This window comes from Pelophylax lessonae, assembly GCF_965119305.1.
Source record: "Pelophylax lessonae genome assembly, chromosome: 2".
In the NCBI taxonomy this organism is placed as follows: domain Eukaryota; kingdom Metazoa; phylum Chordata; class Amphibia; order Anura; family Ranidae; genus Pelophylax; species Pelophylax lessonae.
In genome coordinates this window covers 16,091,339-16,119,005 of record NC_138769.1, presented here as the reverse complement: position 1 = coordinate 16,119,005, position 27,667 = coordinate 16,091,339, and the positions used below count along the sequence as shown (strand labels likewise).

Here is a 27,667-nt window from a genome sequence, read left to right as displayed (position 1 = left end):
CAAGTGGCACTATATTAAAAGCAGCGTGTCTGCTTCCACAAGTAATCCGGTGAGGCCAAGTGACAGTTGTTATCTACTGTGAATAGTTGAGTTGGAGTATTTCACTATTCCTTTCTCCCATCTAGGTCTACAATAAGTATGAAATCCAAACACCCTAGACTGTTTGAGTAACGAACAAGTGGGAGTAAGGATGGATATGTGAAAAATCCCCTAGTGACTGCCTGCAGGTTACCAGAGGGAGGCCTAAGAAGTCAACACACAGCAAGCCCTACGGGAACAGTGCTTACAGTTGTATCAAAGTTGCATTCCATAGTTGCATGATTTTGGAGTCCTTCAAGTGTTAATAAACAACACTGCTCAAAAAAAATTAAAGTAATACTTTGAAAACACATCAGATATCTATACTGATAGGGACTGGGTAATGTGTTAGGATCTATACTGGTATGGACTGGGTAATGTGTTAGGATCTATACTGGTATGGACTGGGTAATGTGTTAGGAAGGAAATGATGCCACATCATTTGATGGAAATGAAAATGATCACCTTACAGAGGGCTGAATTCAAAGACACCCCGAAAATCAAAGTGAAAAAATGATGCAGCAGGCTAGTTCATTTTACTTAAATTTCATTGCAGCAACTCAGAATGGTCCTCAGTAGTTTGCATGGCCCCCACGTGCTTGTATGCATGTCTGACAATGTCTAGGCATGCTCCTAATGAGACGACGGATGGTGTCCTGGGGTATTTCCTCCCAGATCTAGACCAGGGCATCACTAAGCTCCTGAAAAGACTGAGGTGCAACCTGGAGGAGATAGATGGCCTGAAACATAATATCCCAGAGGTGTTCTACTAGATTTAGGTCAGGCAAGCATGGGGGCCATTCAATGGTATCAATTCCTTCATCCTCTGCCTACTCTCGCCACAAGAGGCATTGTCATGCACCAGGAGCAACCCAAGACTCGCTGCACCAGCGTAAGGTCTGAAAATAGGTCCAAGAATTTGTACCCAATACCTAATGGCAGTCAGGGTGCCATTGTCTAGCCTGTAGATGTCTGTGTGTCCCTCCATGGATATTCTTCCCGAGACCATCACTGACCCACCACCAAACTGGACAATGTTACAGGCAGCATAACGTTCTCTGCAGCTTCTCCAGGACCCTTTCATGTCTGTCACATGTGCTCAGGGTGAACCTGCTCTCATCTGTGAAAAGCACAGGGTGCTAGTGGCAGACCTGCAAATTCTGGTGTTCAATGGCAAATGCCAATCAAGCTCCATGGTGCCCGGCAGTGAGCACAGAGCCCGTTAGAGGACATCGGGCTCCCAGGCCAACCTTTATGAAGTCGGTTTCTGGATGTTTAGTCAGAGACAATCATACCTGTGGCCTGCTGGAGGTAATTTTGTAGGGCTCTGGCAGAGCTCATCCTGTTCCTCCTTGCACAAAGGAGCAAATACCAGTCCTGCTGATGGGTTAAGAACCTTCTACGGCCCTGTCCAGCTCTCCTAGAGAAACTGCCTGTCTCCTGGAATCTCCTTCATGCTCCTGAGACTGTGGTGGGAGACACAGAAAACCTTCTGGCAATGGCACGTATTGATGTACCATCCTGGAGGAGTTGGACTGCCTGTGCAACTTCTGCCTGTGCAACTTCCTAGCCAAATGCAAAACTTGTGAAAAACAGTCAGGAAAGATGAGTAGGGAAAAAAATGTCAGTGGCCTCCCCCTGGAAATTCAGTGTAATTGAATGGTCCCCATGCTCGCCTGACCTAAATCCAATAGAACACCTCTGGGACATTATTTTTTGGTCCATCCTATGCCGCCAGGTTGCACCTCAGTCTGTTCAGGAGCTTAGTGATGTCCTGGTCCAGATCTGGGAGGAAATACCCCAGGACACCATTCATCGTCTCATTAGGAGCATACCCCAACATTGTCAGGCATGCATACAAGCATGTGGGAGCCATAGAAACTACTGAGTACCATTTTGAGTTGCTGCAATGAAATTTCAGCAAAATGGACTAGCCTGCTGCATCATTTTTTGTCTTTGATTTTTGGGGTGTCGTTGAATTTAGCCCTCTGTAGGTTGACAATTATCATTTCTTTCAAACGATGTAGCATCCTTTCATTCCTAACACATTTGAAGAAAGGTATTCAGCGCTAGATCTCGCACACCTAAACCTAGATCGATTGCTACTGGACACTGAAGGTCAACCAAAAAAACTCAGAAGTGATAAACAAAGAAAAATGGTGCAGCGCATAAATAATTAAAATGAAATGAAATAATGTAATAATAAAGCCATAGACATGAGCAGGTTGGTAATCAGGGAAGGAGGCCTTGAGTGAAGATAGATGAAATACACTCCATGCAATGTTGTTCCGTGTATAATGCCCATCCACCAAGAAACAAACTGCCTCTCACCTCCACTATTCGACCACTAGGGGTCACCAGGCCAATGCAATAACCAACAATGAATCTGGTCCTCACACAGAAATCCATGCACAGCTTGGACGGATCAGTCATATAAAATAAAAAGTGATCTAATGCTCTCTGTCTTTAACACAATTTATTGAAGTAATACACAGTAAAATTACTCACAAATATAGCACTGACACGGTGCCAAATGCAGACAGCTAGCAGATCGTGAATCATGCCGGGCGGCCGCGGGTAACGTCAAAACTCCTCCCCCATACGCATTACATCAGTGTGTATCGCCATCTGCCTGTTTTCAGCAGATCTTGTCGGATTGGATGGTAGACTGGTGTCAGTGGACACAAGTCCGCTGACGTCCACCTCCCCATAGAGGCGAATGGGTGGCCTGATCAGGTCCACCTGCAAAAACGGACAAGCAGACCTGGTCGGTCTGATCATGTGAAAAGGGCCTACCAATACAACCAAAAGTAAGCTCTATTTGTGTGAAAAAAATATATATAAATTTAATTTGGGTACAGTGTTGCATGACCGCGCAATTGCCAGTTAAAAGAGCGCAGTGCTGAATAGCAAAAAATGTCCTGGTTATGAAGGGACAAAACCTTCCGGAACTGAGGTGGTTACAAAATGACAAGGTATTTCCGAATCAGTAGGCCCAAAGAAGATATGTAAGAATTGCTACGGTTCGTAGACGATGTACAGGTGTGAGAATTGGTGAACTGGTTAATAAAGTCCAAAATGATTTTGTGGTCTGTGTTAAAACATTTATAGGAAACCTTTTATTACATTTGTACTGGTTCTATTCTCCAGGAGGGAAATGCGTTATTTTGGTGTAAAGGTTTCTACCATTGAGCCAGGAGCTTTCCAAACCCCTGCGTGCAAGACTGTGGATAATTATATAAATAACATCAACCGAATGTGGGAAAAACTTCCAGCGCATATTAAGGAGAGCTATGGAGAGGACTACCTCAAGCAATGTAAGCTATAACATAAAGACACATAACTGCAGCTTTTTGTTACTGCAGAGAGCACACCACACCTGAGTGTTCATAGCCATTGGTGTACAATTACCCAACAGGCTTTTATGTATCAAGTGTCTGTCTGAGCCTCATGACTCTTTCCTTAAAGTTTCTATTTTTTACCTTTTTCCCCTTTATTTTTACCTTCTGATCCTGCCTATTACACACTTCCAATCCTACTAGGGGACAACGCTCACTGTGCTTGTATAGAGGAGCAGCGTTGTCACCCTACAGCAGAAAGTTTCCCCTCATTCCTGAAGATAGGATTACAGGATCCATGTCTCCAGCAGGAAACAATTCTTATGTGATGATCAGCAGACCTCAAATGATACCTCTGTTAAAATTCAATTTTAAAAATCTTTTTTAAAACCATGTTATAACGCTCGCTGGCAACGCATTTTGTCTCTGGTTGGGTCTTGATCACATATCAATGCAAAACTACTCAGCATATTTAAATAGGTAAGATAGATATTCCATACCTGTGGGACTGCTGTGGAATTGGATAATTACTCTAGTAGCTGCCCTTACTACAGCGATTGCCGCTGTTTTCTAGGTCCTCTGCCAAGCTGCTGGCCTGCTGCATCCTAACCACAAGGGGTCCTTCTTTAACTTTAAAGCGTCGCCAATGGACAGTTTTGATTACAACAGGGTTGCCCCTTACATTAGAGTCCCGATCAGACTCCCTTTCAAATCAGAGCCCCCTTACATTGGGGTCCCCATCTGAGCCCCCCTTACATTAGGGTCTCCATCAGAGCCCCCCTTACATTGGGGTCTCCATCAGAGCCCCCCTTACATTAGGGTCTCCATCAGGCCCCCCCCCCCCATATTAGGGTTTCCATCAGAGCCCCACTTACATTAGGTTCTCCATTAGAGCCCCACTTACATTAGGTTCTCTATCAGAGCCCCCTCTTATATTAGGGTCTCCATCAGAGCCCCCCTTACATTAGGGTCTCTATCAGAGCCTACTTTACATTAGGGTCTCCATCAGAGTCCCCCCTTACACTAGAGTCTCCATCAGAGCCCCCTTTACATTAGGGTCTCCATCAGAGCCCTATTTACATTAGGGTCTCCATCAGAGTCCCTCCTTACATCAGGGTTTCAATCAGAGCCCCCCTTACATTAGGGTCTCCATCAGAGCCCTCCTTACATTAGTGTCTCCATCAGAGTCCCCCCTTGCATTAGGGTCTCCATCAGAGCCCCTTCCTACATTAGGGTCCCCATCAGTGCCCCCCTTACATAAGGGTCCCCATGTGGGCCCCCCTTACATTAGGGTCCCCATGTGGGCCCCCCCTTACATTTGGGTCTCTATCAGAGTCGTTCCTTACATAAGGATCTCCATCAGAGCCCCCTCTTATATTAGGGTCTCCATCAGAGCCCCCCTTACATTAGGGTCTCTATCAGAGCCTACTTTACATTAGGGTCTCCATCAGAGTCCCCCCTTACACTAGAGTCTCCATCAGAGCCCCCTTTACATTAGGGTCTCCATCAGAGCCCTCTTTACATTAGGGTCTCCATCAGAGTCCCTCCTTACATCAGGGTTTCAATCAGAGCCCCCCTTACATTAGGGTCTCCATCAGAGCCCTCCTTACATTAGTGTCTCCATCAGAATCCCCCCTTGCATTAGGGTCTCCATCAGAGCCCCTTCCTACATTAGGGTCCCCATCAGTGCCCCCCTTACATAAGGGTCCCCATCTGGGCCCCCTTTACATTAGGGTCCCCATCTGGGCCCCCTTTACATTAGGGTCCCCATCGCAGCCCCCCTTACATTAGGAACTCCATTAGAGCGGTCCCCTTGCATTAGGGTCCCCATCAGAGCAGTCCCCTTGCATTAGGGTCCCTATCAGAGCAGTCCTCTTGTATTACATTCCCCATCAGAGACCCCTTATATTAGGGCCCCGATCAGAGCCTCCCTTACATTAAAGTCTCCATCAGAGCCTCCCTTACATTGGGGTCCCCACCAGAGCCCACCTTACATTAGGGTCCCCATCAGAGCCCACCTTACATTAGGGTCCTCTTCAGAGCCCCCCTTACATTAGGGTTCCCATCAAACCAACCCTTGCATTACGGTCTCCATCAGAGCAGTCCCCTTGCATTGGAGTCCCCATCAGACCCCCCTCTTACAGTAGGGTCCCCATCAGAGCCCCCTCTCCTGACAGGGTCCTCATCAGAGCCCCCCCTCTTACATTAGGGTCTCCATCAGAGCCCCCCTTACATTAGGGTCCCCATCAGAGGCCCCCCCCCCAATCACTGTAAGGTACAGAGTGATGTACCAACAGGATGGGAGCTATGAGGCGGAGCAGGTCTGGGTGGAGGAAGTTTTGTTCTATTGTGAATTCTGAGGAACCAGGAACCAGTACTTCATTGGTTGCAGGGATGCCAGCAGGAAACTATGCTGCAGACTGCAAAGAGGGTGGGGGTAAGACCACAGGCAGCCTCTGCTTACCTGAGTCCTCAGTGCATGTTGAGGACACACCACTGACCCTAGCTGTGGGCCAGATAAAATCTTGTAGTGGGTCAGTTGGGACCTGCAGGCCGTAGTCTGCATGGCTGCCGCTAGAAATCCTGGGGCCCCATACAGCCTACCTGACAGGGCCCCCCCCCCTACACCGAAAATATCAAAATTATATTATCACCCCCTCCCCCAATCCCTCTTCCTAGCAGAAATCCCTCCCAATCACCCCTCACAGCGCAACCCCCCAAATCCCTCCACAAATTCACAACCCCATCCCCGTACAGAGATCAGGAATGCATTATGTACAGAGTGCAGGGGTCAGGAATACGTTCAGGAGAATGCTAGATACAGAATGCAGGGTTCTGGAGTGCATTATGCACAGGGTTCAGGAGAGTGCTAGATAGGGAGTAGTGCCTTACTAAGCTGACCAAGATTTCCCATAGATACAAATGTTAGACAGGGAGCAGTGCCATACCAAGTTGACCATGATTCTCCATTAAGGCCAATGTTAAAAATCGGGAGTAGTGTCATACCAAGCTGTACATAGTAGCGAATGTATGTAAATGCCTCTGTACTGCACCTCTTCCCAGCTGCTACAACCTCTGGAACACACACACTTCTCCTCTGCCCTTATCTTCCCCAAAGGTCCCCCATCTTCCACATGATTACCTTTCTAAAATACCTTTCTGTTGCTGGCTGCTATACAGGGAGTGCAGAATTATTAGGCAAATGAGTATTTTTGAGGATTCATTTTATTATTGAACAACAACCATGTTCTCAATGAACCCAAAAAACTCATTAATATCAAGGCTGACTATTTTTGGAAGTAGTTTTTAGTTTGTTTTTAGTTTTAGCTATTTTAGGGGGATATCTGTGTGTGCAGGTGACTATTACTGTGCATAATTATTAGGCAACTTAACAAAAATCAAATATACAGTATACCCATTTCAATTATTTATTTTTACCAGTGAAACCAATATAACATCTCAACATTCACAAATATACATTTCTGACATTCAAAAACAAAACAAAAACAAATCAGTGACCAATATAGCCACCTTTCTTTGCAAGGACACTCAAAAGCCTGCCATCCATGGATTCTGTCAGTGTTTTGATCTGTTCACCATCAACATTGCGTGCAGCAGCAACCACAGCCTCCCAGACACTGTTCAGAGAGGTGTACTGTTTTCCCTCCTTGTAAATCTCACATTTGATGATGGACCACAGGTTCTCAATGGGGTTCAGATCAGGTGAACAAGGAGGCCATGTCATTAGCTTTTCTTCTTTTATACCCTTTCTTGCCAGCCACGCTGTGGAGTACTTGGACGCGTGTGATGGAGCATTGTCCTGCATGAAAATCATGTTTTTCTTGAAGGATGCAGACTTCTTCCTGTACCACTGCTTGAAGAAGGTGTCTTCCAGAAACTGGCAGTACGACTGGGAGTTGAGCTTGACTCCATCCTCAACCCGAAAAGGCCCCACAAGCTCATCTTTGATGATACCAGCCCAAACCAGTACTCCACCTCCACCTTGCTGGCGTCTGAGTCGGACTGGAGCTCTCTGCCCTTTACCAATCCAGCCACGGGCCCATCCATCTGGCCCATCAAGACTCGCTCTCATTTCATCAGTCCATAAAACCTTTGAAAAATCAGTCTTGAGATATTTCTTGGCCCAGTCTTGACGTTTCAGCTTGTGTGTCTTGTTCAGTGGTGGTCGTCTTTCAGCCTTTCTTACCTTGGCCATGTCTCTGAGTATTGCACACCTTGTGCTTTTGGGCACTCCAGTGATGTTGCAGCTCTGAAATATGGCCAAACTGGTGGCAAGTGGCATCTTGGCAGCTGCACGCTTGACTTTTCTCAGTTCATGGGCTGTTATTTTGCCCCTTGGTTTTTCCACACGCTTCTTGCGACCCTGTTGACTATTTTGAATGAAATGCTTGATTGTTCGATGATCACGCTTCAGAAGCTTTGCAATTTTAAGAGTGCTGCATCCCTCTGCAAGATATCTCACTATTTTTGACTTTTCTGAGCCTGTCAAGTCCTTCTTTTGACCCATTTTGCCCAAGGAAAGGAAGTTGCCTAATAATTATGCACACCTGATATAGGGTGTTGATGTCATTAGACCACACCCCTTCTCATTACAGAGATGCACATCACCTAATATGCTTAATTGGTAGTAGGCTTTCGGGCCTATACAGCTTGGAGTAAGACAACATGCATAAAGAGGATGATGTGGTCAAAATACTCATTTGCCTAATAATTCTGCACTCCCTGTATCTTCCTTCTCCTTCTTCCCTTTGCACGTGTTGCTTGACACAGGGGATGGGTCCGAGTAGCAGTCCTGCCCATTACCGACATCACAGCATGAATTTGACAGGTGCAGTCTCTCATTGTGGCTGCATAGTGCACACCCAGCTGGTTTGTTAGCCAATCCCTGGCTGTTCTAAATGTTCCCACTGCTGCAGGTCCTTCTGAGCTACAAGGTAACATTTATCACCAGAAATATGCCGGACAAAGCCTCTGTACAGCGGGACAGTCCTGCCCAGGTTGGGAGATATGCTGTCATCCTACCGATCTTCCTGCCGTCCGGGCCCCCCTATGTGCCGGGGCCCCATACAGGAGTACTGGCTGTACCCCCCTGATGGCGGCCCTGGTAGTCTGTATACACCTGATAAAGATAATTCGCACAAATGCGCCTCTATAATATTTTTTGTTTAAAACCAGTACTGTTGCCATGATCAGTGTTTGACTTTTGATATACCCAACAGGCATCAAGGCTCTGGAAGCATTACCAGCATCATCCAGTCCAAAGACGTACAAAGTCCCAGATTGTATGGAGCACGCCCTGACCGCTGTCCACCCCTGGACCCGGTACTCACCCGGCTGGGACTGCAAGCTGTACTACCTCCCTCTATCCTACCTCCCTACTGCCATCTCCGACTATTGGCTAGGTCAAGTTGCTCCTAAACCTGCTTCCAGGACATCAGCTGATGAAAAAAATAAAGGTTACTGATTGGTGCCATATAGAATTGGTCAATTTTGATGGACGTTGGGTCACTAAACATAAGTGTTCACTGTGTTATCCAATCAAAATGCTTATATTTACTGTTTAATCAACTATTGTTATATTTACACTGATACAATGTATTCAATACTAGGGGGGTGTCCCTTTCAATTGTCTCTGTCAATTTTTTAATAAAGCTTTGTAAAATACTCGTCCATAGTCTATAATCATTTCATAAGTCCCTCCTCCACAGTTAGAAAACACTCCCCTAGGCTCACACTTAACCCTTTGATCACTCCTAGGTTAACCCCTTCCCTGCCAGTGTCATTATTACAGTAACAGTGAAAGGTACATATACACAACGTTCGACCTGCGCCAGTGAAAGAGTCAAGTACATTCGATCTTATGAAAAAAGTTTCAACTGTGGCTGTAGGTAGTCTTTTTAGGAGGTATGCAGGATAGTTCAATCCCTGGGGTTAGTGGAGATGGATGGTGGAGGTGGCTGCAGGCTTCATACAGAGCTAGAGGGACTCTGCAACAGACAAAAAAGGGTAGGAGAAGAAAAGCAGCGTCACCTCAGTGTAGATAAAAACAATGTAGTAACTCACACAGAGGAAATAGTTGATCAGCAAATGGTGATGGTTCATCTGCAACACTGTAGGGATGTTAGGGAAGTACACTGTGGTGATCGTTGTAATGGACAGCCAGGACCATGTCCACCACAGTGTACTTCCCTAACATCCCTACAGTGTTGCAGATGAACCATCACCATTTGCTGATCAACTATTTCCTCTGTGTGAGTTACTACATTGTTTTTATGTACAATGAGGTGACGCTGCTTTTCTTCTCCTACCCCTTTTTATTACAGTAACAGTGCATATTATTAGCACTGATTACTGTGGTAATGTCACTGGTACATCCAAAAGTGTCAAAAATGTCGGTTAGGTGTCCAATCTGTCCGCCGCAATGTCGCAGTCCCGCTAAAAATCGCAGATTGCCGCCATTACTAGTAAAAAATAAATAAATTAAAATGACATAAATCTTTCCCCTAGTTTGTAGACGCGATAACCTTTGCACAAACCAATCAAAATACGCTTATTGCGATTTTATTTTACCAAAAATATTTAGCAGAATACAAATTGGCCTAAAATTATGAAAAATTTAGATTTTTCAAATTTTTTTTCCGGGAATGTCATGTAGCAGAATGTGAAAAATATTGTTTCCTGGCAGACTCCATGGCAGTATATGTTCAGGTAGGCCCCGCCTCCTCTCCTACCCTATAGGACCCCGTTCCCTTAAATCTTTGCTCCCTTTCAGCATCCATGTTCCTTTTTTGTCCTCCTCATACATATGGTGTTATGTTCCTACGTATGGTCCTATATACTGGAAGCAGGATTGGGTCATCATGGGTTTTCAACAACATACCCAGGCCCAGGTTCATCGCTACATCTCTCCCTCCTTCAATAGAGAAAAAGAAGATCCTTCTCTCTTACCTAGACACCTTGGTGGCTCAGGAGGCTGTAGTTCCAGTCCCAGATGCAGAAAGATGTCAGGGAGTCTATTCACCCCTCTTCCTCGTTCAAAAGAAAAACGGCACCTGGAGGCCCGTGATAGACCTTACGTACCTCAACAAGTTCAAGATGGAGTCCTTGGTCACGATCCAGCAGTCTGTTCTTCCAGGAGACTGGCTAGCATCCATAGATCTGAAGGATGCGTATTTTCACGTTCCAGTAGCAAGAGAATTTCAGCGGTTTCTCCACTTCGCCATCGGACGTGCTCATATGCAGTTCACATGTCTCCCCTTCGGGCTTTCAACATCGCCTCGCATGTTTTCCAAGACCTTATTGGCAGTTGTGGCACTCATCAGGGTCAGAGGTATCAGGTTACACCACTATCTAGATGACCTGCCCCTTCTGTCTCAAGACAGGTCTCAACTACTTCTGCATCTAGAACAAGTGACCTCGACTCTCCAAGACTTCAGGTGGATCTTGAACCTCGAGAAGAGACACCTAATTCCAACACAATCGCTTGTGTTCCTAGGAGCACTGTTCAACACAGTGAAGTGTACCATCTCTCTGACCAAAGAAAAGATTCCGGTGGTTCAAAACAGTGTGGCTCTTGCCCTAGAATCCTCCCATCTCACTGCTCGGCAGTGTTTGAGGATAGTAGGGACCCTGGTGGCCATAGCCCCCATGGTGAAGTGGGCTTTGTGGAAACTGAGACCCTTCCAAGAGGGGTTTTCTCCAACAGTGGACATCAGAGAGCATGTCTCAGGTCATTCACCTAACCCCATTCATGAAGGGTTGTCTTCCCTGGCGGCTACGTTGAGCGAATCTCGGGAATTCACAGTCACATGGATCACGGTAACTTCCGATGCCAGCAGTACGGGTTGGGGAGCCCACTGTCTGTCAGAAGTGGCACAAGGCAGTTGGGAATTTCCTACACGCGGAGTAGTGTCCAATATCCTGGAACTGCGGGCCGCCTTCAAAGCCCTTCAGGCCTTCCGCCATCTGATCCAAAGAGCCTCAGTTATACTCAGGTTGGACAACGAAACAGCGGTGGCATATGTCAAAAGACAGGGAGGGACCCGCAGCCTGTCTCTACTCCAAGAGACGGAACCTATCATGTCCTGGTCTCAGCAACATCTGGCCAATCTCTCGGCTGTTTTTGTTCCAGGAATACTGAATGTGGAAGCAGACTTTCTTTCCAGATACAAGCTCGACAACAACGAGTGGTCTCTCCATCAAGAAGTGTTCGATTGGGTTCTGTCCCTGGGGCTGTTTTTCGGAAGTGGACCTCTTCGCGGCCCCACTCAACAAAAAACTGTGGAAATACTATACGAGGTTCCGGGATCCTCAGGCGTTCGGGGTAGATGCCCTCACGGACAGCTGGAATTTTCGAACAGCCTATGCCTTCCCGCCAGTGCCAATAATCCTCCAATTTCTACAGAGAATGGAGGCGGTGGAAATCTTGGCGGTAATTTCTTTTTGGCCCAACAGACCCTGGTTTCCCTTGCTGTCTCTCCTCCGCTTCCGGGATCCAATCTCTCTACCCCTCAGGTTTGACCTGCTGTCACAAGGTCCTACTCTGCACCCATGTCCTGCACGTCTGCACCTCAAGGCTTGGTTCTTGAGAGGGGGAGGTTGGAGGTAATTTCTACGCTCATGAATTATAGAAGAAGTAGCACCAACAGGGTCTATGAAAGGATCTGGTCCAAATATATAAGTCATCAAACTCCGGGATCCGGTTCAGTGAACGCACCTACAGTTCAGCAGGTTCTGAGTTTCTTGCAGTCTGGCCTGGATCTCTCCCTGTCGGTCAGCTCGCTCCGGGTGCAAGTCTCGGCCATCTCGGCCTTTGCCGGGGTATCATTGGCAAAACATCAGCTAGTCCAGCAATTCTTCAAGGGCGCAGTTAGGCTCAGGCCTCAGAGGAAACCAAGATTCCCCAAATGGGATCTCCCTCTAGTCTTGGACTTCTTCTCTTCTGTTGATATGGCTTCTCTTTCAGTCAAAGAGCTTACGCTGAAGACAGTATTTTTGGTGGCTATTACCTCCACCAAGAGAGTCTCTGAGATTCATAATCTAGGATCAAAAGAGCCTTTCTTAACTTTCTTCCAGGATAGAGTGGTTCTAATCCCTATGCTGGGGTCAAACCCCAAGGTAACCTCCGTCTTCCATGAAAACACGGATATAGTCCTTACCACCTTCAGGACTGATGAAGCTTCTCCGCTCCATCCCCTAGATGTGGGCAACACCTTAAAACAATATTTGGCATCCACATCCTCCTTCCGTCAGTCGTATTTCCTCTTTGTCCTTCTCCAAGGGAAGAAAAGAGGAATGCGTGCTTCTTCTAGAGCGGTAGCTGCTTGGATTGTCCAGGCCATTCAATGGGCCTACAGAGCGAAGGGCTTGGCTCCTCCGGAGGCGGTTACGGCACATTCAACTCAAAGTATTTCCACGTCATGGGCAGTCTCTAGGCATGTCGCTCCTGATGTGATATGCAGGGCAGCCTCCTGGTCATCTATCAACACTTTTCTTTCTCATTATTGTGTTGAACCAGCTGCACTATCCTCTGTTAATTTTGGTGTTCAAGTGCAGTCAGTTGACGGTGCCAATTAAAGCTTTTTTCTTCAGCATCTTCCCACCCGGGAGAGTATAGCGAGTTATTTCCCGAACATATGCTGCCATGGAGTCTGTCAGGAAAACGTAAAATTGATATCAAATACTTACCGTAATTTTCTTTTCCTGATGGACTCCATGGCAGCAGGAGTCTCCTCCCAATTCCTCAGTAGGCTAGTTACAGAACATGGATGCTGAAAGGGAGCAAAGATTTATGGGAGTGGGGTCCTATAGGGTAGGAGAGGAGGCGGGGCCTACCCAAACGTATGCAGCCATGGAGTCCATCAGGAAAGGAAAATTACGGTAAGTATTTGATATCAATTTTCCATTTTTTTTTTTTTTCAGATCTGTCGCTCTTTTTTTGTTTATAGCGCAAAAAAATAAAAATCGTACAGGTGATCAAATACCACCAAAAGACATCAATTTTATTTTGGTACAGTGTTGCATGACCGCGCAATTGTCTGTTTAGGTAACGCAGTGCCGAATCGCAAAAAATGGCCTGGTCATTAAGGGGGCAAATCCTTCCGGTCCAGAACTGGTTAAATGTCAAACAGTTTGTTTCTTATAGCATTCAGCTGAAGCTTCCATTTTTTTTATTATTACAGGGATTTATAGAATGCTGACAATTTAAATATAGCATTCATATCAGTCCGCTCATGGAGTTTACAATCTAAAGTCTATCTCACACACAAGGGCCAAGTTGGAAAGCACCCAACTAACATCCCAGCACGGCTTTGGAGCGTGGGAGGAAACCCACCCAAGCACACATGCAAACCTTATGCAGAAAGTGTCCTCCAGGGCTTGAACTAGAAACCCCAGTGCTGCAAGGCAGAGTTACTAAATCATTGTAAAGTCACTGAAAGTGATAAAAACTCTACAGAATAACCACAGAAGTGCTGGGTACTGGCAGGTCATAGCAGGACACAGAATAAATGCCCAACCCTCGGCATACTTGTGTTCCAAGTCCTTGTGAATCTGGACGACGATGGCGCTTGATATGACTCGCACACGTTTTTCTTTTTTTGATTCGTTCCAAAGTAAATACATGCTGGCCGCTTCCCCACCCCTCAGTGCTGGGCAGGGTGTTTGTGTTTTTTCCCAACAAGGACAGAATTCCCTTCTGGAGGAACGCAGCACCAAGCCTTCTGGTAGAGGCGCCACGTTGCTCGTGAGACCCAGGAATCCTCTTCCTATACACCTCTACAGGTGACCAGGTAAGTTCTACTTTCTAAGCTTTCATCTACAGATCTGAAGATAGATAATTACTGAGCAATAATAAGTCTATTTAGTTGGCTTTCCTGAAATGACAACAGTAAGGGAATCTATCAAATGGGTGGCTTTATGAACTTTAACCACTTTACCACCGGAGGATTTTGCTGTCTTCCGTCCAGGCCACTTTTTGCGATTCGGCGCTGTGCGACTTCAACTGACAATTGCGCGGTCGCGCGACGCCGTACCCAAACGAAATTTACGTCCTTTTTTTCCCACAAACAGAGCTTTCTTTTGGTGGTATTTGATCACCTGTGCGATTTTTACTTTTTGCGCTATAAACAAAAAAAGAGCGTTTATTTTGAAAAAATAACAATATTTTTAACATTTTTTTATATGAAATTCCCCCCAAAAAAGATGTAAAAACCAATTTTTTTTTAAATTTTTGGCCAATTTGTTTTCTGCTACCTATGTTTGGTAAAAAAAATTGCAATAAGCGTATTTTGATTGGTTTGCGCAAAAGTTATTGCGTTTACTAACAAAGGGAAAGATTTCTGTCATTTTTGGTGTTTTTTTTTTTTAACGCGTAATGGCGGCGATCTGCGATTTTTTTTGCGGGACTGCGGCGGACAGATCGGACCCTTGACTGACATTTTTGACACTTTTGGGGGTACCAGTGACATTACTGCAGTAATCAGTGCTATATATATGCACTGTTACTGTAAAAATGACACTGGCAGGGAAGGGGTTAATTTTATTGGAGAGGGAGGGGTTAATGTATGCCTGGTCCTTACTGACGTGTGGGGGGGGAGGTGACTGAGTGACAGAAGGACAGATCGGATGTCCAGCTATGCTGAACAGTCCGATCTGTCACTCCCTGTCACTATGGAGATCCGCCCGCTTGTGTTTTACACACAGCGGGCGGATCTCCAGACTCGATCCCCGACGATCGGGTAAGAGCAGCGGCGATCGCCGTTGCTCCTCCCCTGGCCCGACTCCCGCTGTGAATGAAAACAGCGGGAGCGAGCCTCTGGCGGCGCGAAAGCGCCGCCCAGAAGGGGGAGTGTCTGACGACGTAGTACTACGTCGTCAGACGATAACGAGCCACTCTGCCGCAGTAGTATTACTGTGAGCAGACGTAAAGTGGTTAATATAAATAAAACCAAAGAATGTTACTCACAAAAGTGAAATCATAATAGGCACACTCAGGAATGTAGACTCTATTGGCAAGAAGCCCCTGATGTGGGATTTTATAGGGCAAAAATATCACCAAAACAATTGAAAGTGCGTGAAAAATTTAATTTACATATATGTATAAAAAGCCAAACCATATTCCGAAGTCAAATAAAATCACGCAACATTGCGGTTGAAGTGTATATTACTGTTGTGTAGGAGTAACCTCGAATCAACTGTAATGACAGAGCTATGAATTGGGTTTATATCTGTCATTACAGTTTATCCACTTCAATACCGGGCACTTTCACCCCCTTCCTGCCCAGGCCAATTTTCAGCTTTCAGCGCTGTCACACTTTGAATGACAATTGCGCGGTCATGCTACACTGTACCCATATGACATTTTTATCATTTTTTTTCCACACAAATAGAGCTTTCTTTTGGTGGTATTTGATCATCGCTGGGTTTTTTATTTCTTACAAAAAAAGACAGAAAATTTTGAATAAAAAAAAAAAAAGTTTTTCTGTGACCAAATTTTGAAAATAAGTAAATTTTCTCCTTCACTAATGTGCACTGATGAGGTGGCACTGATAGGCTGCACTGATGGGCAGTTGGGCACTGATGAGGTAGCACTTATGGGTAGTAACGAGGTGGCACTTATGAGCACTGATGAGGTGGCACTGATGAGGAGGTACTAATATGCCGCACTAATGGGCACTGATAGGTGGCACTGATAGGCGGCACTGATGAGCACTGATAGGTGGCACTGATGTGCACTGAAAGGCGGCACTGAGAGGTTGTACTGATGGGCACTGAGAGACGGCACTGATGGGCGACACTGATGGGCACTGATAGGTGGCACTGATGGGCACTGGCGAGCAGCACTGATGGGCAGCACTGATGGGCAGCACTGATGGGCGGCACTGACGGGCAGCACTGAGAGGTGGCACTGATGGGCAGCACAGATTAGCAGGCACTAATGGGCACTTACTGGCAGCTCTATGGGCACTGATGGTGGGCATTGTGGGCACTGATGGTGGGCACTGTTTTTTTACTTTTCTGTAATCAGGGCACTGATGATCATTGCCCTGATTACCAGTCCTTGACTTCCCTTTGAGGGGGTGCCACTGATCGGCTCTCCTTGCCACACACTCTGACAGTGTGAGGCGAGGCGAGTCGATAAACGGCACTTCCTCATTTACATGTGACCGGTGTTCCGTGAGAATTACCTACCCGTGAGAAAAACCTACCCTCGTCACTTCCGGTTTACGGCAGTGTGTGTAACGTGAGCAGTTACATTAAAACAGCTGTGCTGCACTATGAGTCATCTCCGCTCCTGTCCCGGTCACTACCCTGCTCTCGGCTAGTAAATATAAAAGCGGCGGCGGCTGTATGAAAAGATAAATCACGGAGCCGCCAGCCGCTTTTATATTTACTAGCCAAGATCAGGGAAGTGACCGGGACAGGAGCGGAGATGACTCATAGTGCAGCACAGCTGTTTTATGTCACCGCCACGTCGGTAGGTTTTTTTCACGGACACCGAGATCAATTCAGACTAGTGCGCATGCGCACTAGTCTGATCCTCAGCTCTTCCATTAGGTCTCCGGGGCTGTGAGCATGCGCACTGCTGCGCTGCTCAGCTGTTCCTGGCAGGAAGTGACGTAGGTAGGTTTTTCTCACGGGGTAGGTAATTCTCACGTTACACCGGCTGTGATTGGACACAGCCGATCACATGGGTAAAGACCCATGTCATTGTCTCTTTACCAAGATCGGGGTCGCACCCTGTCTTAGCAACACGGCGCGACCACGATCGCCGCACTGCGCGCCCCCCGCGGGCGCGCGAGAGAGGCCCTTCTAATGCACCGTCATATGGCGACATCCCAGAACAAGAGCCGCACCGCTCCGCCGTCATTTGACAGGGGTGGGCGGGAAGTAGTTATTTGAGTTTACACCTGCACAACAGTAATATACACTTCAACCGCAATGTTGCGTGATTTTAATGGACTTTTGTATTGTATTGTCTTTTTATACATATACAGTGCCTTGCAAAAGTATTCGGCCCCCTTGAACTTTTCGACCTTTTGCCACATTTCAGGCTTCAAACATAAAGATATAAAACTGTAATTTTTTGTAAAGAATCAACAAGTGGGACACAATCATGAAGTGGAACGAAATTTATTGGATATTTCAAACTTTAACAAATAAAAAACTGAAAAATTGGGCGTGCAAAATTATTCAGCCCCCTTAAGTTAATACTTTGTAGTGCCACCTTTTGCTGCGATTACAGCTGTAAGTCGCTTGGGGTATGTCTCTATCAGTTTTGCACACCGAGAGACTGAAATTTTTGCCCATTCCTCCTTGCAAAACAGCTCGAGCTCAGTGAGGTTGGATGGAGAGCGTTTGTGAACAGCATTTTTCAGTTCTTTCCACAGATTCTCGATTGGATTCAGGTCTGGACTTTGACTTGGCCATTCTAACACCTGGATATGTTTATTTGTGAACCATTCCATTGTAGATTTTGCTTTATGTTTTGGATCATTGTCTTGTTGGAAGACAAATCTCCGTCCCAGTCTCAGGTCTTTTGCAGACTCCATCAGGTTTTCTTCCAGAATGGTCCTGTATTTGGCTCCATCCATCTTCCCATCAATTTTAACCATCTTCCCTGTCCCTGCTGAAGAAAAGCAGGCCCAAACCATGATGCTGCCACCACCATGTTTGACAGTGGGGATGGTGTGTTCAGGGTGATGAGCTGTGTTGCTTTTACTCCAAACATAACGTTTTGCATTGTTGCCAAAAAGTTTGATTTTGGTTTCATCTGACCAGAGCACCTTCTTCCACATGTTTGGTGTCTCCCAGGTGTAGCACCACCCCCGCAGGAGCTGCTGATTAGATTATTGGGTCTACGTCCTGCCTTCCAACCCCTGAAATTGGCTCGAACCCTCCCTAGGCACAACTGACACGAAATGGGACTATAATACCAAATGGCTACAGGAGAACACAGTTCAGGATATATCACCCCAATAAGTAATAATAACTTGTTACCTTTCTCCAGCCGCAGTCCCTCTGGGTGACACAAGGTGCAACACACAGACTTTTGCTTAACCAAAGTAGCTTTACTGAGAGTTAAAGTACAAGTTGACTCCAAAAGACATCACAAGAGTCAACTAAGAAAGATAAAGTTATTGACACAATAATAAACAATATGATTAAGATAGCTATTTTTGTATACTTATGCAACTAAAAGATAACTCATAGGCTTTCTTTTACCCAATTCAGGCTATACTTTACACACGTCTAGTCTCTTGTATCAGGTAGGCAGAACCTATTTGAATCCCATACACAGTTCCTTCCTTTTGGTTTGGAATCTTCGCTAGCAATCGTTGGTGCACAAGCTATTTGTAATCCAAAAGTAAGGATATATAGTCAAAAGGGGTGAGAAAAAAAAAGGTTACAATCACCCGCAATGTTACTGCGTAATTGGGCGTATTAATCTTCTTAGTGGTGCATATATAGGCCCCTGACACCTTATGTACTTGTGTTTAAATGCTTAGTCTCCTGGAAGGTGCACTAGGCCGCTGAGTGTACTGCGTACTATCTGAAGTGTAGTTAGCACCGGCTAAAGTTACTTTCTTCCAAGCGAGAAACAGATTTGGGCATGTGCCCTGCTCACCAAACGGCCTCTTTCTTCCCGAGCTCTCCACCTCCGATTTCTGTCACCAGCCGCGCTTGTGGTTAGATGTGGGCAACACCAGTCTCTGCAGAGCATCAATGGATTCTCTGGGAAGGCTCCTTTACTGCAGATGAAATGCTTCCACTCCGTCACTTCAGGCTCAGGCTTCAGGCCTAGTCCGCAGCATCAGCCCACAGCACTTGCTTCCTTCTAGCTGTTGTGTCAGGAGACAAGAGAGAGAGCCTGGCTCCTCCCTTCCTTTATAAAGCTTCCCCCAAAAGGCTGTGCGGTGAAGCAATGCACCCTGGTGTTCCCACTGAATTGTGGGTATCCTAGTATCTGATGAACATCACCAAGCTGCAGTGTGGCAGTTTGGCCACTAGAAACTTCTGATGAAAACCACCAAGCTGCAGTGTGGCAGTTTGGCCACTAGATGGAGCCGAGTTCCTTCAAAATGTTATACAGTCTACTAATGAACAATTGTAAATGGGAGGATGCCCGCTACACACTCCCCCCACTTTAGAAACTTTGGTCCCCAAAGATAACGACAGCATGTATCCTGTCACATACGTTGGAAAAAAAACAATTAACTCATGCACAACGGTAAACCATGTCCCTTATCAGAAGCAGAGTTCAAACCCAACAACTGCACATTAAAACACAGGGCCGACAGCGGAACCTCCCACCAATTGTTGGGGGAGAGAAGGTGGTTCTGTTCACAAACCCCCGACACTTGAGTGGCTTGTACAGATGTGCCTGGGGGTGAGCTAGGGTTGTCCTCCACTAAATCTGCAGTGGAAGAACTAGGCTGATCAAGAGTTCTCTTAGAAGTAAGGACAGCTTCTTCCGAGCATTTCCCCAATTGGTCGTAAGTTAGTCTTTTGGGTGGGTGAATGACTCTTCTTTCCCTCTGTTCTTTGGGAGTCACAATCTTAGAAGTGCTGGAACCAGCCGCTCTTGGGGATTCTTCAAGAGCTTCCTCCTCTAGTCCCAACGCATTGGACTCTGGGGTTTCAGAAGCAGTTAATTCTTCTTCAGAGAAAGGTGCAACCTCCTCCTCAGGATCTTCACCATCAGCTACTTCTTCTGTAAGCATGTGGAAAGGCACAAATTCAGGAGCTTCTGCCCGAAGGGTTCCTCTTTCAACCAGTTCGGATGAAGACAGGTACTCAGTCGTGGGTTCTGGTAACTGAGATGACCACATCCAATCAGGTACCTCCTCTTCATCTTCCAGATCTTCAATTGGAGAATCTCCATCCCTCACATCTGGAAATGCTGTTTGAGATCTGGTAACTGGCCTGTGCCCTTGAGACGTTGAAGGGACTTCATGTGAGACTGGGTCAGGAGGTAGGCGAACTGCTTCTGAGAGAGGTAATAGGTGGTTCCTATGCCAAGTCTTCAGTGGGCCCACTCTCCCTTCCGGCCTAATCTGATACACAGGAAGGTTTGGCAGCTGCTTACAGATGACATAGGGCTGGGATTTCCAACGGTCAGCCAACTTGTGTTTCCCAGGGATACCCAAGTTCCTCAACAACACTTTATCCCCTGGCTGCAAATCCTGGATCCTAACTTTCAGGTCAAAGTTTCTTTTATTTCTCAGCCCCCGTTGATCAGATGAGACTTGGGCTTTTTCGTAGGCCGTTTTTAGGCTCTTCCTCAACCGGTCCACATACCCCTTGTGAGATGCTGCTGAGGTGTGATCAGGTGATATGCCGAAAGCCAAGTCCACTGGCAGCCGAGCCTCCCGCCCGAACATTAATCGGTATGGGGAGTATCCTGTAACATCACTGACAGTACTATTGTAGGCGTGTACGATGGCAGCTACATGTTTACTCCAGTGCTGTTTCTTTTCTGAGCTCAGGGTCCCCAACATGTTCAAAAGAGTCCGGTTAAACCGTTCAGGCTGAGCATCCCCTTGTGGGTGGTAGGGAGTAGTCCTAGTCTTTTGGATGCCTAACAAGTCTAGCAACTTCTTAATCAGCCGGCTTTCAAAGTCTCTTCCCTGATCTGAATGGAGGCGTTGCGGTAAACCATAGTGCACAAAGAACTTTTCCACTAATACTTTGGCCACTGTTGTGGCTTTCTGGTCTTTTGTTGGAAACGCCTGGGCGTATCTGGTGAAATGATCTGTTACCACAAGGACATTCCCTTGACCACTCAAGTCAGGCTCCAGGCAAAGGAAATCAATGCACACCAGTTCCATAGGCCCCTGACTTTGCAGATGGCCCATTGGGGCTGCTTGACGTGGCAAAGTTTTCCTCTGGATGCAGCGAGCACAAGAACGACAGTATCCTTCAACTTCACCCCGCATACAGGGCCAGTAAAACCTGTCTCTCACAAGTTGGAAAGTCCTTTCAGGCCCCAGATGACCATGATTGTCATGGAGAGCAGCCAAGACTCCTTCCCTGAATTTAGCTGGTAGGAACAGTTGCCACTTCTCTTCCAGATCATCAGAGGGGCCCCTTCGGTAGACCACCCCTTGGCGTATCTGTAGCCGGTCCCATTCTTTATGCAACAATCGGGCTTCCCGAGGGGAGTCTGTTAGAAGCAGCTCAGGGCGCTGAGTCTCTATGGCCTTCAGCAAAAGTTTCCCCAAAGGGTCTTTTAACTGCTCCTTCCTCAAGTCCCCTTTCGATAGCCTAGGCAAACCTTCTTCAACCTGGGTCACCCTGCAATAACACCTGGGTACTCCAGCAGCTGAGACCCCAATCTCTTCGGCTCTTGCTCCTCCACTGGATCGAAATTCCGTTCCCTGACATAGGGCGCGCACTCCCTCTGAGGTCAAGTGAGCCCATTCTTCAGTAGGATCGTTGGGGGCATGAGACCTTCTGGAGAGGGCGTCTGCATCCCTATTCCCAACACCTGGTCGGTATTTTAAACTGAACATAAAGCTAGAGAGAGCGGCTAACCACCTATGTCCTGTAGCGTCCAGTTTGGCAGTGGTCAGCAGGTAGGTAAGTGGATTATTATCCGTTTTGACTATGAATTCTGCTCCATATAAGTAATCTTTCAGTTTGTCTACTACAGCCCACTTCAAGGCCAGGAATTCCAGCTTGTGTGTGGGGTAATTCCTCTCGGAAGGTATCAGACTTCTGCTCACATAAGCAACGGGCCGCAGGTGACCGTCATGCTCCTGGTACAACACCCCACCTAGCCCATCTCTGCTGGCATCGACATGTAGTTCGTAGGGTTTTGAGGGGTCTGCGTAGGCCAACACAGGGGCAGTGGTCAGGCTCTTCTTCAACTGAATGAAGGCTTCCTCACATTTCGAGGTCCACTGATCCTGAATAGATTCCTTGGGCTTTCTAGGCCCCATGGCGGGTTTCACTGGTTTGACTAGTTCTGGAACATCATCTTCCCCTTCGGTTCTGAGTAATTCATTGAGGGGTCGGGCAATTTTGGCAAACCCTTCCACAAATCTCCTGTAATAGGAGCAGAAACCCAGGAATGATCGGAGCTCAGTCACATTTGTGGGCCTCGGCCAGGAAGTAACAGCATCCAGCTTCTCTGGGTCGGTGGACACTCCTTCTGCAGACACAATGTGACCCAGGTAATGGACCGAGGACTGGTAAAACTGGCACTTCTCCGGAGAAAGTTTCAGGCCTTCTTCATATAACCTCTTTAGGACCTTTTCCAACCTCTCTTCATGCTCTTCTAGGGTTCTGCCGAACACAATAATATCATCCAAGTATACCAGTACCTCTATCAGGTTCATATCTCCAACAGTTCTCTCCATCAGTCTTTGGAAGGTGGCTGGGGCTCCTGACAACCCTTGAGGCATGCGGTTAAACTCAAAGAACCCCACGGGGGTGATGAAGGCTGTCTTCTCCCTATCCTCAGGGTTCATGGGGATCTGGTAGTATCCGCTCTTCAAGTCCATCACACTGAACCACTTGGCCCCTGACAAACTTTGTAAAGCGTCTTCAATCCGGGGGGTGGTATACTGGTCTGGAATAGTCCTTCTGTTCAGTGTTCGGTAGTCGATACAGAGCCTCAGGGACCCAGTTTTCTTCCGGACTACCACTATTGGAGAAGCGTACGGGCTCCTGGATTCTCGAATAATCCCTGTTCTCTTGAGTTCCCCCAACTGCTCCCGTAGATCTTCTAAGTCACCCAAGGGAACCCGTCGGACTCTCTCCCGAAAGGGTTTATCTTCATGTAGACGGATATTATGGGTGGCACTCTTTGCACACCCCACATCGAATTCATCTCTAGAGAATATTTCTTTCCATCGAATCAGTTGGGCCCTGGCTCTCTTCTTCCATTCCGGTGGGAGGGCCGTATTTCCAGAGCAGAGCTCCTCTATGGTGATTTCGCCCCCGTCTTCCCTCTTCAAATCTGATGGGGCAACTGGGGTGGCCGGGTTCACCTGGCCCAACAGCACCCTGGCCGGCACCTTCACCGGAGTAGTAGCAGTATTTCTGACACTCACCAAAACCTTCCCATGACTTTTCTGTAATGCCTTCAATGGGATCACTTCGGGGATCACTTCTATCCCTTTCTGTGCCTCCGATGGGCCTGATTCAAGAACCATGAAAGGGCCTGGCTGCTTCCAAGTGAGCTTGACAGAAGCCCTCAAGCAGGTCACCTCTCCCGGCTGCAACACCTTCTCTGTTTTATCCAGCTTCCAGATCTTTCCAACTCCTTCGGCAGGGGCCTTCTGTTCCAGACCTAGACGTTGATAGGCCTGCCTTAACATGGGATGAACTTTCAGAGTTGGGGCATCCTGTCCCTGGACTAGTTGTGTCAGCAATCGCCTGACTAGGTCAGTGTTGGTCCCTATAATGAGGGAACTCTTATTGGCCCCTGGTGGGCGAGGGCATACCACTGCTAAAGTATCGAAGGTTTCAGCTTTGCCGGCCAAGGAGGGGTCAAAAGTTAATTTGATTGGCAAATACCCGTCATAGGGAAAACTTTGTGTTCCAATACCCCATATCTCCAGGTCTTCCAGCCTCTGCAGGGGCAGATGTTTGAGGTGTCTATCGTAGAAATCCCTATACAGGAGAGTCACCTGGGCTCCTGTGTCCAGTAAAGCCTTTGTATAAATTTCTTCCACTTGGATTGAGACTACAGGGGAAGGCCCCACTAGCTTGACAGGAAATTCTTTTGGAGTAGCCCTTCTGCCGGGCTCAGCTACCTGCACCCGTACTCCTTTCCTTTTTGAGTTTCTACCGGGCCTCATCTCCTCCTGGGCCTGGTGTGCATTGATTTCCCGCCTCTTATCGGCCCAAGTCGTGGAATGAGAGGCATTTAAAGAGGGCCTTACTCCCTGACTGTGGCTCTTAAATTTAAGGGATCTCTTGGAGTCCATTAAAACTGTTGGGCGCCCGGTTGACTCCTTCACCGGAGCCCTCTGAAGTTTTCCGCCGGCTTGCGGTGTTTGAAGGCAGCCTCCTCTGGACTGGGACATACTCCTCTGACATGCCCTACCCCTCCACAATTGAAACAGGTTATCGGCCTCCTAGGTTTCTGTTCTGGTTCAACACTGGAACTAGGGTGTTTAGCAGGCTTCTCTTCTGTGTTTCTATTAGATAGAGCAGATGCCTGACTGTTCAGGATGGATACCATTTCTATTAGCTGTGACACCTGAGTCTTTAAGAGCTCAACTTGTGAGTCGCCTTCTTCCGCACTTATCACTCTAACTCGGGCCGTTGTTTCCCGTTCTTGGCTCTTCCTTTTGTTATCCAACATGACCTCTTCTTCCCGGACCATCCTGATCAGATCAGGGTACTCCAGGATGCCACCGTCCTGGCGAGTTCGCAACAGTATAGCAATAGGGTCTAGAGGTTGAGCTCCCCTCAGCACCTGTTGTGCTCGAGTCTCATCCACCTTCCGGGGATCCAACCCTTTTTTTAACAGAATCTGATGTATGATCCTATCCAGACGCCCGATGAATTCAGACAGTTTTTCTCCTTCCTTCTGGTAACAGTGCTCCAGTTGGTAAAGAAGTTCAGTAACCTTTTCTGTCCGGCCAAACACATCTTGTAGAATATCCAGATAGTCTTGTGCAGTACAATCCTTCTTGCTTAGCTTGAGGTTGCGTACGGCCTCCAATGCAGGCCCCTTCAAACTCTCTGTGATTCGCTGCTTCTTATGCTGTTCTGGTATCTCCCACTCCTCCAAGGCCTGAGTAGCGTTATCTAGCCACTCCTCGAATCCATCTTCCACTGAGGGTACAGGTTGCTTCCCAGAAAAAGTCCTGAGCTTCCTGTATCCAGCCATCAGATAGTTTGGAGGATCCTTGTTACATTTGGCTACTATTTCCCCCAGGACAGCGCATAGTTCTGAGCTAAGGGTAGTCAAAGGTGGTGCACTGAATCCCTCCTTTTTGGCACTTTCTTCTGTGCTCAGTCCCCCTGTAGTAGTGGGTATAGGGTCTTCCTCTTCACCTTCTGGATGTATCAGGAATAACTCTACTTGATCTATAGTTTTTATGCTGGTGCCCTTGAAGTGATCTGGGACCCCCTTCTTCCATTCACACAATGCGTAGGTGTGTTTATTGGTGGTATCTGTCCTCATGTCCATCACCCAAAGTTTCCTGTCCTTGGAATATGTTCTCAGAACTGAGAGTAGTTGTTCCTCTGTCCAGTTCTCTCCCTTGATTCCAATCACCAGACCATGGCCGATAAGGACATTTTCTTCTCTGCACCACCGGGCTGCAGCGGCAGGGTCCATTTCTGTGCGAACATCGATTTTGTCACTGAGAGGGAACTGTTGCAGGACCGTAGATATCCCGGACGAGCCCCCACGTGTAGCACCACCCCCGCAGGAGCTGCTGATTAGATTATTGGGTCTACGTCCTGCCTTCCAACCCCTGAAATTGGCTCGAACCCTCCCTAGGCACAACTGACACGAAATGGGACTATAATACCAAATGGCTACAGGAGAACACAGTTCAGGATATATCACCCCAATAAGTAATAATAACTTGTTACCTTTCTCCAGCCGCAGTCCCTCTGGGTGACACAAGGTGCAACACACAGACTTTTGCTTAACCAAAGTAGCTTTACTGAGAGTTAAAGTACAAGTTGACTCCAAAAGACATCACAAGAGTCAACTAAGAAAGATAAAGTTATTGACACAATAATAAACAATATGATTAAGATAGCTATTTTTGTATACTTATGCAACTAAAAGATAACTCATAGGCTTTCTTTTACCCAATTCAGGCTATACTTTACACACGTCTAGTCTCTTGTATCAGGTAGGCAGAACCTATTTGAATCCCATACACAGTTCCTTCCTTTTGGTTTGGAATCTTCGCTAGCAATCGTTGGTGCACAAGCTATTTGTAATCCAAAAGTAAGGATATATAGTCAAAAGGGGTGAGAAAAAAAAAGGTTACAATCACCCGCAATGTTACTGCGTAATTGGGCGTATTAATCTTCTTAGTGGTGCATATATAGGCCCCTGACACCTTATGTACTTGTGTTTAAATGCTTAGTCTCCTGGAAGGTGCACTAGGCCGCTGAGTGTACTGCGTACTATCTGAAGTGTAGTTAGCACCGGCTAAGTTACTTTCTTCCAAGCGAGAAACAGATTTGGGCATGTGCCCTGCTCACCAAACAGCCTCTTTCTTCCCGAGCTCTCCACCTCCGATTTCTGTCACCAGCCGCGCTTGTGGTTAGATGTGGGCAACACCAGTCTCTGCAGAGCATCAATGGATTCTCTGGGAAGGCTCCTTTACCGCAGATGAAATGCTTCCACTCCGTCACTTCAGGCTCAGGCTTCAGGCCTAGTCCGCAGCATCAGCCCACAGCACTTGCTTCCTTCTAGCTGTTGTGTCAGGAGACAAGAGAGAGAGCCTGGCTCCTCCCTTCCTTTATAAAGCTTCCCCCAAAAGGCTGTGCGGTGAAGCAATGCACCCTGGTGTTCCCACTGAATTGTGGGTATCCTAGTATCTGATGAACATCACCAAGCTGCAGTGTGGCAGTTTGGCCACTAGAAACTTCTGATGAAAACCACCAAGCTGCAGTGTGGCAGTTTGGCCACTAGATGGAGCCGAGTTCCTTCAAAATGTTATACAGTCTACTAATGAACAATTGTAAATGGGAGGATGCCCGCTACACAGGTGGCTTGTGGCAAACTTTGAACAACACTTTTTTATGGATATCTTTAAGAAATGGCTTTCTTCTTGCCACTCTTCCATAAAGGCCAGATTTGTGCATGATACGACTGATTGTTGTCCTATGGACAGAGTCTCCCACCTCAGCTGTAGATCTCTGCAGTTCATCCAGAGTGATCATGGGCCTTTTGGCTGCATCTCTGATCAGTCTTCTCCTTGTATGAGCTGAAAGTTTAGAGGGATGGCCAGGTCTTCGTAGATTTGCAGTGGTCTGATACTCCTTCCATTTCAATATTATCGCTTGCACAGTGCTCCTTGGGATGTTTAAAGCTTGGGAAATCTTTTTGTATCCAAATCCGGCTTTAAACTTCTCACAACAGAATCTCGGACCTGCCTGGTGTGTTCCTTGTTCTTCATGATGCTCTCTGCGCTTTAAACGGACCTCTGAGACTATCACAGTGCAGGTGCATTTATACGGAGACTTGATTACACACAGGTGGATTCTATTTATCATCATTAGTCATTTAGGTCAACATT

At 46.9% G+C, this 27,667-nt stretch overlaps 1 protein-coding gene across 1 annotated transcript in view; it reads left to right on the top strand.

Annotated features, from left to right (window-relative positions):
• LOC309547916 (uncharacterized protein) overlaps window positions 1-27,667 on the top strand; it is an 84,801-nt gene that overhangs the window by 14,266 nt on the left and 42,868 nt on the right. The window contains exons 4-6 of the mRNA XM_082247916.1: window positions 3,229-3,395; window positions 8,657-8,899; window positions 12,403-12,843. Of these exons, the coding sequence (XP_082104042.1) occupies window positions 3,229-3,395; window positions 8,657-8,899; window positions 12,403-12,843 (851 nt within the window). The remainder of the gene's footprint in view (window positions 1-3,228; window positions 3,396-8,656; window positions 8,900-12,402; window positions 12,844-27,667) is intronic.